Raw genomic sequence first — 12,439 nt, 5'->3', positions numbered from 1 at the left:
CGCAAAATACTCAGCAGGCTGCCACGCTTCTCAGAGGATGCTGATATTTCTGCTCCAACTGTTCTGCTCACTTCTTTCACTGGAACGGCAGCTTTCAACATCGGTGGAACAACACTGCACTCTTTGTTTAAACTTCCAAGGTCGTTAAAACCTCCAATTCAAGGTCTTGGCAATCAGTTGGATGAAATCAGGTCAGAACTATTCAAAGTTCAAATCTTGATCATTGATGAGATCTCAATGGTTTCTAAGCCCCTCTTTGCTTATGTGGATGCACGGCTCAAACAAATCAAAGGAAGTCATAAACCATTTGGAGATGTATCTGTATTGGTGCTCGGCGATTACGCTCAGCTGAAACCAATTCGCCAATCTACACCTCTTTGTGTACACGACCCAGCGGATATTGACTTGTGGCAGGAACATTTTCAAATGACCTCTCTAACTGAGATTATGAGGCAAAAAGATGATATTGCGTTTGCAGAGATGCTGAACAGAATTCGGGTGAAAGGAAAAACTGATGAATTGTCTCAGGCTGACAGAGATTTGTTATCACAAGCCATCACAGAACCAAGTCTTTGCCCTGCTGACGTTTTGCACATTTTTGCAACCAATAAGTTGGTGGATGAACACAATTTGGCAACTCTGAACTTGTTACATTCCAACATCATCACCATCGACGCAGATGACTTCCAAAAGGATCCATGAACAGGCAGAATGGCACGCAAAGAAAGACCATGCAAGGGAGGTAGAAATGATTTAGCAGACACTTTGAAAGTTGCCGTTGGAGCTCAGGTCATGCTTACCAGAAATATCGATGTTCAAAATGGACTAGTTAATGGTGCATTTGGTGTCCTAACAGCTGTTGTAACTTCTGACACTGATGAACACAGCATCAGTAAGCTGGGCCTGACAATGGATAATCAAACAAGTGGGACCAGAAACCAAAGTGGACCTTCAGAGACTGCCAATCTTGTTTACATCGAGAGAGCGGAGGAGAATCTGAAGCTAAATGGAGTGGTACGTAGACAGTTTCCTGTGAAACTGGCTTTTGCTTGTACTATTCACAAAACCCAAGGCCTAACAACAAATGCAGCTGTGGTGTCTTTGAAGAAAATCTTTGAACCAGGTATGGCATACGTAGCTCTCAGCAGGGTAACGTCTCTCAGTGGACTCTACCTACTGGATTTCGACGAAAAAAAAATATTTGCCAATCCTCAAGTCACTGCAGCTCTTCAGACCATGAGACAAGCCAGCGTAGATGACATGATGCCTCTTCTTCAGGTGAAAGAAACTTTAAACAGGCCAGAAACACTGGTAATTGTTTCGCATAACACCGAGGGACTCCCATCTCACATCTGTGACATAAGAAAACATCACGAACTGTGTCTGGCAGATGTGCTGTGTCTGACTGAAACTCACCTAAAAGGATCTTTTGTTTACGACAATCTGCATCTGGATGGCTACAATATGTTCAAACGAAACAGACATGTGTCATACTCAAATTTTCCCCAAATGGCTTCCAAAAGTGGAGGTGGTGTGGCGGTTTATGTGAGAAACCATATTAAGGTTAATGAAAGAAAATATTTGCAAAATGTGACTGATCTTGAATTTGTGGCTTTGAAGGTTGAGTCTCCATTCAGGGGAGTGATTGCAGCTGTGTACCGACCTCCCGACAGTGGTGGAGAAAGTACTCAAAAATTTACTTAAGTAAAAGTACAAATACACAGTCAAAAATGTACTTAAGTAAAAGTCAAAGTACCACATTAACATTTTACTTAAGTAAAAGTAAAAAAGTCCTGGCTTTTAAAAATACTTAAGTATTAAAAGTAAAAGTACTCGCAGAATGCATTACCTAATCGCTAATATCATTAAGTGTACCGATCGTATTTAATTTTAATACATCAGAAATGTGCCATTTTAATGAACACTACCACAGATTAAACATGTTTTTATTTTGTTTATTCTCTGTAACAGTTTAAACTTAGATATGTGATTCTGTGAGTCATAATTTCAGGGATGGAAACATTTTGTCTCCTGTCCTAACATAGCATGAACTTCATTAGTCACATTTATTTAGAAAGAAATCTAACTGAAAGGGGATGTAAAGACGGTGCGGGCGGGGTGGAGGACATGCAACCAAGGAGCCATGTAGCAGAGTTGTAGTCAAGACCACCGAACCCAAGACCAAGACCAGTGCCCTGCGCTAAATGACACAATAACATTAAGTTTACCTATCAAAATTGGTTTTCAGATTGATCTGAAAGATCCACATTCCCATAAAAAACACCTAGATATTAAATACTTAGAGCTGAAATATATTTAACCAGTATCAATTAAAACTCACTTCATTCTGTTTTGCTTTCATCGCTGTGCTACAATCCGCAGAGGTCTCCTGCTATTCCTAGAAAAATAACGCCCTGGGCGGTTGCCCATATTGCATATGTCAGAAACCACAACTGAAACATTGCAATTAACGGTAAATAACGTTCAACTATGAACACTGTCCAACGGCGCAACAAGTAACTAAGCAGAATGAGCACCGTGACTGTTCTCACCCTCCCTCCCACTGCGATGTTTGCCACCATGACAGGAGACGAAATCAATCAATGAGCAATGAGCATGCTCTGTGTTCATACGTTCAACTTTTACTTATTCAGCGATTAATGAATGTCTATATATATATATATATATATATATATATATATATATATATATATATATATATATATATATATATATATATATAAAAAAGTGCAATAGTGAAGTTTACAAAAAGTCATAGCACCATTCTCCTGAAGGAGCTGAACGTTTTAATATATAAATTAGTACAATTAGTGAAACGTAGTGAGAGTAGTTAAGCGACAAAAAACGTACGGAAGACAGAATAATAATAATAAAGATAAAGAAAAACAGAAACACTATAAGTGAGAATGCATTGAATGCATTCTCACTGATAACTAGAAAAATAGCTGTTCCTAGCGAAACAGCCGTGAGAATGCATATTTGCAGAATGTCTGCTGCAGAAATGCAAGAAAAAGTAGAGAAAAGCACAAGAAGTGAAGGAAAGCAGAAGAAAGCAGAAGAAAGCGGAAGAAATAGAAATAGTTGAATCAGTTGAATAGTGAATATACTATATTAATAATATAATAGTGAATTAATAGTGAATTATACTGTATAAATTATATAATATATAAATTATAGCAGAATTCAGCAGAAGAAGCAGGAGTTTGTGTGCAACCTGAATTATTTGAAAAAGTCAAAAAGTGAAACAGAGTTTAAGAAAGAGCATAATTGAAACAACAGGAAATTAGTGCAATCCCAGGAATAGTTGAAACAATTGAATAGTGAAACAGTAATAAGTATAAAAAATTAGTGGAAACAGTAAACCAGAAATATTTGAAGGAGTAAAACAGAGGAAAACCAAAAGCAAAAAGGTCAGAAGAAGTAGAAATGTTTGATATATGAATTTATAAAATTGATTAAAGATTGTAGAAGATCTTAAAAGATAGTAAAACCAGAAGGCAAACAGAAAAGTAGACAAGCTGAATGCATAGACACAGATAAAAACAGAGCACACGAAAAAAAATACATTGAAAGAATAGGAGAAAGTGTGACAAGATTGTACTCCAGAGGAGTTTAACAGAAAACAGTAAAACCTGTTGCAATGATGGTAATAATTCCATAAAGCAGACACTAGTGGCTACATTCTAATGCTTAAAATATTTCTCTACAGTGAAATATGTATGAACAGCATAATTTTGTTTGTCAAACAGCAGAAAAAGTTCAAAGACGGCAGTTACTAGAGTGTACACTCAAGTAACTGAAATCAGTTAGAGAGTTCCACCATAGGAAATAATGGGGCAAAAGATTTGCACAAAAGTGCAATTATTTCAAAAGTGCAATAGTGAAGGTTACCAAAGTCATAGCACCATTCTCCTGAAGGAGCTGAACGTTTTGATATATAAATTAGTACAATTAGTGAAAGATAGTGAAAGTAGTTAAACCACGAAAAACGTACGGAAGCCAGAATAATAATAACTAGAAAAATAGCTGTTCCTAGCGAAACAGCCGTGAGAATGCATATTTGCAGAATGTCTGCTGCAAAAATGCAAGAAAAAGTAGAGAAAAGCACAAGAAGTGAAGGAAAGCAGAAGAAATGGAAATAATTGGAAAGTGGAACAAATCAAAAAGTATAAATATAGCAGTAGTGGAAAATACTTTAAAACCAGAAAAAGTTGAAACAGTGAAACATATAGAAAGACAGGAAAAACAATAAAATACGAGAACCAGTAATTATTACAAAGCCAGAAATATTTGAAGTGAGACAGCAAAACAAAAAAGCATAAACGAACAGCAGAAGCAGAACAGTTTGATACATGATTTACTGAACTTGATTAAATCTTGCAGAAGAGTTTAAAAAATAGTTACGAAATTGAAGTGTATGTGATATATATATATATATCACATATATATATATATATATATATATATATATATATATATATATATATATATATGTGTATATATAGGAAGCAGGTAACAGGAACCAGGTAACAGACATTTTCATTGAAAGATAAGAATGAAACCATTTATAAAGATATGTTCACCCTGTGATTTGTATTATAAAGTATCTCTTTATCATTTAATTTGAACAAGCAAAGCCAGTGATGCAGCACCTGGGATTGCACAACTTCTCGCTAACTGCACTGGTTGTTATTCTATGAGAGCGATGCTCCGTCTGTCTGTACGTCGCAAATAACATGGTTAAAAACATTTAATGTATGAACTGATTTTCCATAATTTATTCTATGTATTTAATGTACTGTGTTTTTATTGTCACCAACTGTGTGTGTAACGTGTTTTGTTTGCTGAGGAGCGATCTTTAACGGCAAATTATTGAAGATAGCAAACAGCATGCAGATTCTTAATTGAGGCAGGCAGTTCTCGTGCCTTATCGCTGGGGGCACTCATGAGCCCAGATATTGTAGCTCAACTGCAGAGTAAGAGACAGTACCAGGGAGCTAGCCACACATTAGCTGTGCTGATACAGAGAGCGAGAAAGACGTGGTTTTGAGTTGTACTTTAACGGTTTCTCCCTTTGCACGAATTTAATAATATCTACATGTCTAAGTTTGTTTGACGGAATTATAACAGAATTATTCTGCGGAGGCGGCGCTGCTATGGATGTCATAGCAGCTTAATGCCCTCCAGCATTGTACGCATGCGCATAATTTCCTTATGTAAACAATAACATGCAGGGTCTAGATTTGTAAATCTGATTATAAGTAAGTTGGAGCCTCACCAGCTATAAATATCACTGCACAAAATGTTTTTTGCAGATTTGCATGCAACAAACATTTTTTGTTGCATGCAACGATGCAATGATGATGTACATTTATTAATGTACATCATTAATATATGATGTACATTTATTAATGTTTGTGATGGAAAACCTTACATGGATTTAATTTTTGTAAAATAGCCAAATGAGTTTTGTAAACCAAAAGATTTTTAATTTGTAAATGGATTGGAAAATTTGGGACTTGAGGTCAAAAAATGACCATAACCACACTCACTTTAAATGCAAAATAAATAAATTGAATATAAACCTGGAAAACTGCACTAAGTGTAATAATGCTGCGCGTATCAAAAGGCAAACTAAGAATGTACTCAGTTCTATTTATTTTCTTTACATACTGTCAATACACAATGTCACACATTTTGTAAAATGTCATAGAACTTTTTTATTTCAGTCAAGTCATACAAACATTTCATTTGATTCAGACTATCAAGCAGTACAATATTCTGAATTATTCAAAGTAAACAGTTTCTAAAGAAACCCAGAAGATTGCATTGCCTTAATGATATTTACCATTTATTCCTCCTCAATGGGACATAAAAGTGAAACACATTTGCTGTGTATCATTGACTTTTTTGCAATCCCTTGTACCGAGCAACAGTGGAGAGGAAAAACTCCCTTCAACAGGAAGAAACCTCTGACAGATCCAGGCTCGATACAAGCAGCCATCTGCCACGACTGACTGGGCTTTTTAGAAGACATGATATGAGAAGTAGGTCTTCTCAAATCATGCACAATAAACAGCTTTCTGTGCAAAAAAAAAAAGAACGGAATTATTTTTGATTATGAAAATGATCAAAAATGATTCATGCTTTATACTTCAGTAAAGAAAAAACTCACTAAAGCATAACACAGTAGTAGCAATACATTGTGAAACTGGAGGTGTACAAGTTACACAGATACAGAAAAACCTATGAGGACATGGTCAATTATATTTAGAAATGTATTGTATTTTCATTCTTAAGCTTAAAGAATGGAATGTCAAGAATACAAAGCCTCTACTGAAAAGAATGTGACCAAACCCCACCCCAAGAAACAAATTCAGTTTAAAATGTAGTATCTGAGTGTAGTTTATCCTATTGCTAAACTATACTAGTTCAACACCCTTATTCTAATTTTGCTAATGATTAAAATTAATTGACAATGCTTTTCTCTTTTCTTTTCCCTGATGTCTATATTAGTTGCTCAAATAGCATAAGTGTGGCAATCCTTTGCCATAACATTTTACCAGCTGATACCCCTCCCCGCACATAAATACAGGATTCACAGTTGTGTAATATGTGACTTTAAAAATATTACAATAGCATAATTTACTTTTTTTTGGTTTCTCGTAAAGATTTAGTTTTTTCTTTCCTTTTTATTGTCACCATGTTCATTAATATCAACAGGTGACAAAGCATTACTCATTGCATAAAGTCACAAGTTTACACACTAGGAGTCCCGTCTTATTCCCACTTTTAGTATGATGAAAATAATCCTGCTAAACTAAAACACTTGAGATTTGATATCTTACATATTTAAACTTTCACTAGTTGACACTTTAACCCAACATGTGGAAACCTGATTAAAAAAACACATTTGTACGTAAACATGGTCTACAGAGATTTTAGCAGAATGAAATGAGCTTAATTACAAATTTGTCAAAACTGTGTATAGTTCACATTTACATGGTTGTTGTGAAGATGATTCTGGTGATGCAAGTTAAAATAATAATAAAAATCAGTCACTGTGAAGATATAAATGTTCACACTCGATGGGGCCTTTCTGATTGCCGCTGCAGCTTCCTTTAACCTGCTCAGTGTTTGCAACATCATTGGAGAGATGGGTGCAGATCTTCAGGAAAAAAGTGAGACAGTTTCTTACTTCTTCCTACTTCTTTTCAAACATGTTAAGATAACTGTGGTCCAAAAATATCTGTCTTTTGGATTTCTTGTTCCTGTGCATGATTTTATACTGTAATATTCAAAATAAATCAATAAATGGAAGCCTCAGTCCTCGTCACAGGTGTCCTGGAATGCTGACTGTTGTATCATGTCATCTGTCACAACGCGTTTTGCTGTCGTAACACGCTAACATTACGGCCACTAAAGATGAAAAAATAAATACGACAGTCAGCTGGACAAAGATTGTAGTTATTTCTCAGTTAGTTGAACAGAAGCAATATTGAGTTCTCACCAGAGTCGGCTGCACCTCATCTCTGCTGGTGAAAGGGATGCCTTGGGGATACCAGACATGCATGGGAAAGTCCTCCTGAGAAACCAAGAGAAAACATGTGTTGTAATGACCTATAAACGGTAAACGTCCTATGACACATGATAGGTAGTTACCTTCAACCTTGCTGCAGGAGACACAATGTCTTGTAAGTGAAGTTTCATGAACAGATGTTAACTTCATGTTTAGCTGTGAGAGTCTCAGCTTGATTGGAGTGGATGGCCGAGCTACAACTTAAGACACTTTAATCTGTAATGCAAAGAGATTTATCATGAGTAACAATAGCATTCTCAGAGAAAAGAAGTGAACATTCACACTTACAAATCAAATAGCTCCACTTCAGCCGCAGCAGTAGGATATCCCTTGACTGATGCAGCAAGAGGACATGTCTCTGAGTGCTCAAGCTGGAGAACATGTTTCTGTGTAAGGAAGTTCTTTTTTTCCCTCAGTGGTCACCACTGCTCAGTTGTGAGCTGAAAGGATGCATTTCACCCTGTGCCTTCAATAACGACTGTCATGTTAGGATGCAGTAGGATCTTCTGTTTTGGTCGAGTGTGAACTGGAGGAGATGTTGAAGCTTGCAGTCGTTTTTCAGGTGGTGTTAACTGATGTTGAGACTAAAATGTTCCTAGTCAAAGCCCCCCACCCACCTACCCACCCACTATGCCTGAACCCTTCCTAAACTCCCATTTTTCATCCCAAGGGGGCATCAGCTGGCATATGTTATTGGTTCATGAGGAAGCCTGTGTTACACACAGACCTCCTGGTTAATTTTTTTTGTGATCTACTGTAGCAGCTTGTTTAGAACTGCTGAAAGAGTTGTGGTTTGTGCACTTATCAATATAAATGCACAAGCCACAACTTCTTTAAAGTTTTTATGAATTTGAATTTTACATTAATCATATCCTATATTACATACTATATATATATATTTATATTATATTAAATTGACCTTTAATTTAAAGTCTCAAATCTAAATGAGCAGACTTATTTAGGTTTAATCAAATGGTTAGATTTTGTGACAAAAGCCTCATATATATAACTTTAATAGTTTCTACCACAAAGTTTATCACAGAAAAAATTGCAATATTCTTAAAACAAACTGTTTGGATTCCTAATATTTAAAAAAATGGCATAACTCTTATTGGCTGAATAATGTAATGATTTGAAGAAATATAATTAGGAACGCTGTTGTGTAAGACATTTTAAGAGGAAATACAGTCATTTTAAAAAAAGTTTACCTTTGGCATGCTTTTACTCACAGACCTCTGATGATTCGGTTGTGGACAGGACACAGAACACAGGATCATGGTAACTGTAGTATGTTCTCATCACACCTGAATGTAAAGATTTCTGTGGCTGAGAAATGAAATTAGATCAAGCAATGTGTTTTTCTCTGTGGTAGCAGAAGTGATCAACTGAACATATCCCCGAGACTGAAACAGCTCCAGAATTTGCCCTGGTGAACTGCGTACCTGATTCTCGTTGAAATCTCCACATACAATGACAGGGTGACAGTCCAACATCTCCAGTGCATCCAGAAGGCTTACCAGATTTTCCAGGAACGGTCTCAGGCTGTAGTCGGGAGGTCGGTACACAGCTGCAATCACTGCCCTGAATGGAGACTCAACCTTCAAAGCCACAAATTCAAGATCAGTCACATTTTGCAAATATTTTCTTTCATTAACCTTAATATGGTTTCTCACATAAACCGCCACACCACCTCCACTTTTGGAAGCCATTTGGGGAAAATTTGAGTATGACACATGTCTGTTTCGTTTGAACATATTGTAGCCATCCAGATGCAGATTGTCGTAAACAAAAGATCCTTTTAGGTGAGTTTCAGTCAGACACAGCACATCTGCCAGACACAGTTCGTGATGTTTTCTTATGTCACAGATGTGAGATGGGAGTCCCTCGGTGTTATGCGAAACAATTACCAGTGTTCTGGCCTGTTTAAAGTTTCTTTCACCTGAAGAAGAGGCATCATGTCATCTACGCTGGCTTGTCTCATGGTCTGAAGAGCTGCAGTGACTTGAGGATTGGCAAATATTTTTTTTTGTCGAAATCCAGTAGGTAGAGTCCACTGAGAGACGTTACCCTGCTGAGAGCTACGTATGCCATACCTGGTTCAAAGATTTTCTTCAAAGACACCACAGCTGCATTTGTTGTTAGGCCTTGGGTTTTGTGAATAGTACAAGCAAAAGCCAGTTTCACAGGAAACTGTCTACGTACCACTCCATTTAGCTTCAGATTCTCCTCCGCTCTCTCGATGTAAACAAGATTGGCAGTCTCTGAAGGTCCACTTTGGTTTCTGGTCCCACTTGTTTGATTATCCATTGTCAGGCCCAGCTTACTGATGCTGTGTTCATCAGTGTCAGAAGTTACAACAGCTGTTAGGACACCAAATGCACCATTAACTAGTCCATTTTGAACATCGATATTTCTGGTAAGCATGACATGAGCTCCAACGGCAACTTTCAAAGTGTCTGCTAAATCATTTCTACCTCCCTTGCATGGTCTTTCTTTGCGTGCCATTCTGCCTGTTCGTGGATCCTTTTGGAAGTCATCTGCGTCGATGGTGATGATGTTGGAATGTAACAAGTTCAGAGTTGCCAAATTGTGTTCATCCACCAACTTATTGGTTGCAAAAATGTGCAAAACGTCAGCAGGGCAAAGACTTGGTTCTGTGATGGCTTGTGATAACAAATCTCTGTCAGCCTGAGACAATTCATCAGTTTTTCCTTTCACCCGAATTCTGTTCAGCATCTCTGCAAACGCAATATCATCTTTTTGCCTCATAATCTCAGTTAGAGAGGTCATTTGAAAATGTTCCTGCCACAAGTCAATATCCGCTGGGTCGTGTACACAAAGAGGTGTAGATTGGCGAATTGGTTTCAGCTGAGCGTAATCGCCGAGCACCAATACAGATACATCTCCAAATGGTTTATGACTTCCTTTGATTTGTTTGAGCCGTGCATCCACATAAGCAAAGAGGGGCTTAGAAACCATTGAGATCTCATCAATGATCAAGATTTGAACGTTGAATAGTTCTGACCTGATTTCATCCAACTGATTGCCAAGACCTTGAATTGGAGGTTTTAACGACCTTGGAAGTTTAAACAAAGAGTGCAGTGTTGTTCCACCGATGTTGAAAGCTGCCGTTCCAGTGAAAGAAGTGAGCAGAACAGTTGGAGCAGAAATATCAGCATCCTCTGAGAAGCGTGGCAGCCTGCTGAGTATTTTGCGTGCCTCTGAGTAAATGCATCGAATCAGATGCGACTTTCCAGTACCTGCCCCACCATTTACATACAGAAAAAATGGCTCTGGTTTCAGACCGCACACAAGTTTAAGGCAGAAGTCTCTGATGGCATAGAAAATACAGGCCTGCTTCTGGTTCAGGTTCTGATACATTTGTCTCAGCAAATTCGGATCCATAGCGGGAGGTTCTCTGATGGCTCGCATTTCATTGACGGCAGAAGACTGAGGACAAAAGTCTGGTACATTTTCCTGTTCGTTTTCAGGCTCTGCCGGCTGAAGGTCGTCGTCACACTGCAACCTCACAACTTCAGACTCAGGAGCAAGATTACACCACTCATCAATCACATGGTCTCTGCTTTCCTCAAACTCTTCAAGGGCACTCTCAATCTCCTCACTGTTTTTCTCATATTTGTCTCTGTTTCTCTTGACAACACTTTTGACGGTTTCAAGGAGGTCTGAACCTGGTAGGCGGACACAGCCAGAGGAGTAAAAGGACTCGTAGGTAGGAAGACTGACGCTTCGAATTTCAAACTCTGACCGATGAGGAAGGTACAGTCTCAGTAATCTGGCATAAAACTGCTCCGGTTCCTTCTCTTTAGAACAATGATAGTAGCGGATGACGGAGGGCTTGTCATTTTTTCGCCTTGTTACAAATCCCAGCTGATTTAAAAGTGGTAAAACACCATTAGTGCTTGCCTTCTCTGAACTTACAAACCTGCAGGTAGCAGCGAAATCAGCCAAACACATTTCCTCATATTCGGGTATTTCAGGCCTTGCTTTGTACTTATCCGTCAAACTGGTCATCCATATATTGCAGGAATCGATGGGATATCCTCCAAGAAAGACATTGGTCGACTCATCTTTACAGGATTATCGTCTGTGGTATGAACACAACACTGCGGGAACAGTTTTTCATCTTTAATCCACAGGCTCGAGCAACACACTCCTGAGCACTAATTTCTCGCTTTTTAGAGTACGCTTGCATGATCGCTTTCATTTCATCACACTCATTGACTCGGTCCATGTTTGAATTGTCAATCACTGTTTTCAGGTACTCTGACAGTCCACTTTCTTTCTTTGTGATGTATTTTGTTAGATACTGTATACATGAGTAGGCATTTAGTATGAAAGACACATCAATGTTACTGTCCCAAGCTTTAAGCAGATGTGGATTGTAAGCATTTATCCAGCAATCTTTGGGATCACGCTTCAAGTAGATGGCAGTCTTTTTGTTCATGGTCTGAAGACAAGATTCATACTCTTCTAGCGTCAAGTGACACCGAGAAAGGATCTGCTCTAAACTCATGGAAGCGACTTCAGGTTCGTTCAGGAGTTGCATCAAAGGTCTGAGTTTGGCTTTGGCAGTTTCAGTGTCATTGTTCTCACCTGGTCTGGAGATCACTGTGTTTCTGCAGGGGGCTTTGGAAAACCAAATCGACAACCAGAGTTCACACTCTTGAAACAAGATCTGGTGTGATTCTTACTGTGTCTCTGAACTTCAGAAACTTTCCGATACAGTTCTGGTTCTCTGTCTGGATCAGGAAGCTGTGCCGAGATGTATTTATCAACAAAATTACACACAGTTTGATCGTCTGACTCATCCAGCTGTGG

General features: G+C 38.1%; 1 protein-coding gene across 2 annotated transcripts; it reads right to left on the bottom strand.

Moving 5' to 3' along the window:
• Nucleotides 1-5,662: 5,662 nt before the first annotated feature.
• On the bottom strand, nt 5,663-11,644 carry LOC145550305 (ATP-dependent DNA helicase Pif1-like). Of its 2 annotated transcripts, XM_081604333.1 has the most exons (5): nt 7,889-11,644; nt 7,684-7,816; nt 7,532-7,606; nt 7,344-7,440; nt 5,663-7,189 (listed from the first exon to the last, which is right to left on the bottom strand). In XM_081604333.1, the coding sequence occupies exon 1, from the start codon at nt 11,630-11,632 to the stop codon at nt 9,578-9,580; it is 2,055 nt and encodes a 684-aa protein (XP_081460459.1). In that variant the 5' UTR covers nt 11,633-11,644; the 3' UTR covers nt 5,663-7,189; nt 7,344-7,440; nt 7,532-7,606; nt 7,684-7,816; nt 7,889-9,577. The 2 variants fall into 2 exon arrangements, with proteins under 2 accessions (XP_081460459.1, XP_081460458.1); XM_081604332.1 differs by having other exon boundaries at nt 5,663-7,440.
• Between the last annotated feature and the right edge of the window lie 795 nt (nt 11,645-12,439).

The sequence above is a fragment of the Poecilia reticulata genome, unplaced genomic scaffold, assembly GCF_904066995.2.
Source record: "Poecilia reticulata unplaced genomic scaffold, P_reticulata-male-v2 Scaffold_32, whole genome shotgun sequence".
Lineage (NCBI taxonomy): Eukaryota > Metazoa > Chordata > Actinopteri > Cyprinodontiformes > Poeciliidae > Poecilia > Poecilia reticulata.
Note: the sequence above shows the minus strand (reverse complement) of the source record. Positions and strands in the feature narration are given on the sequence as shown.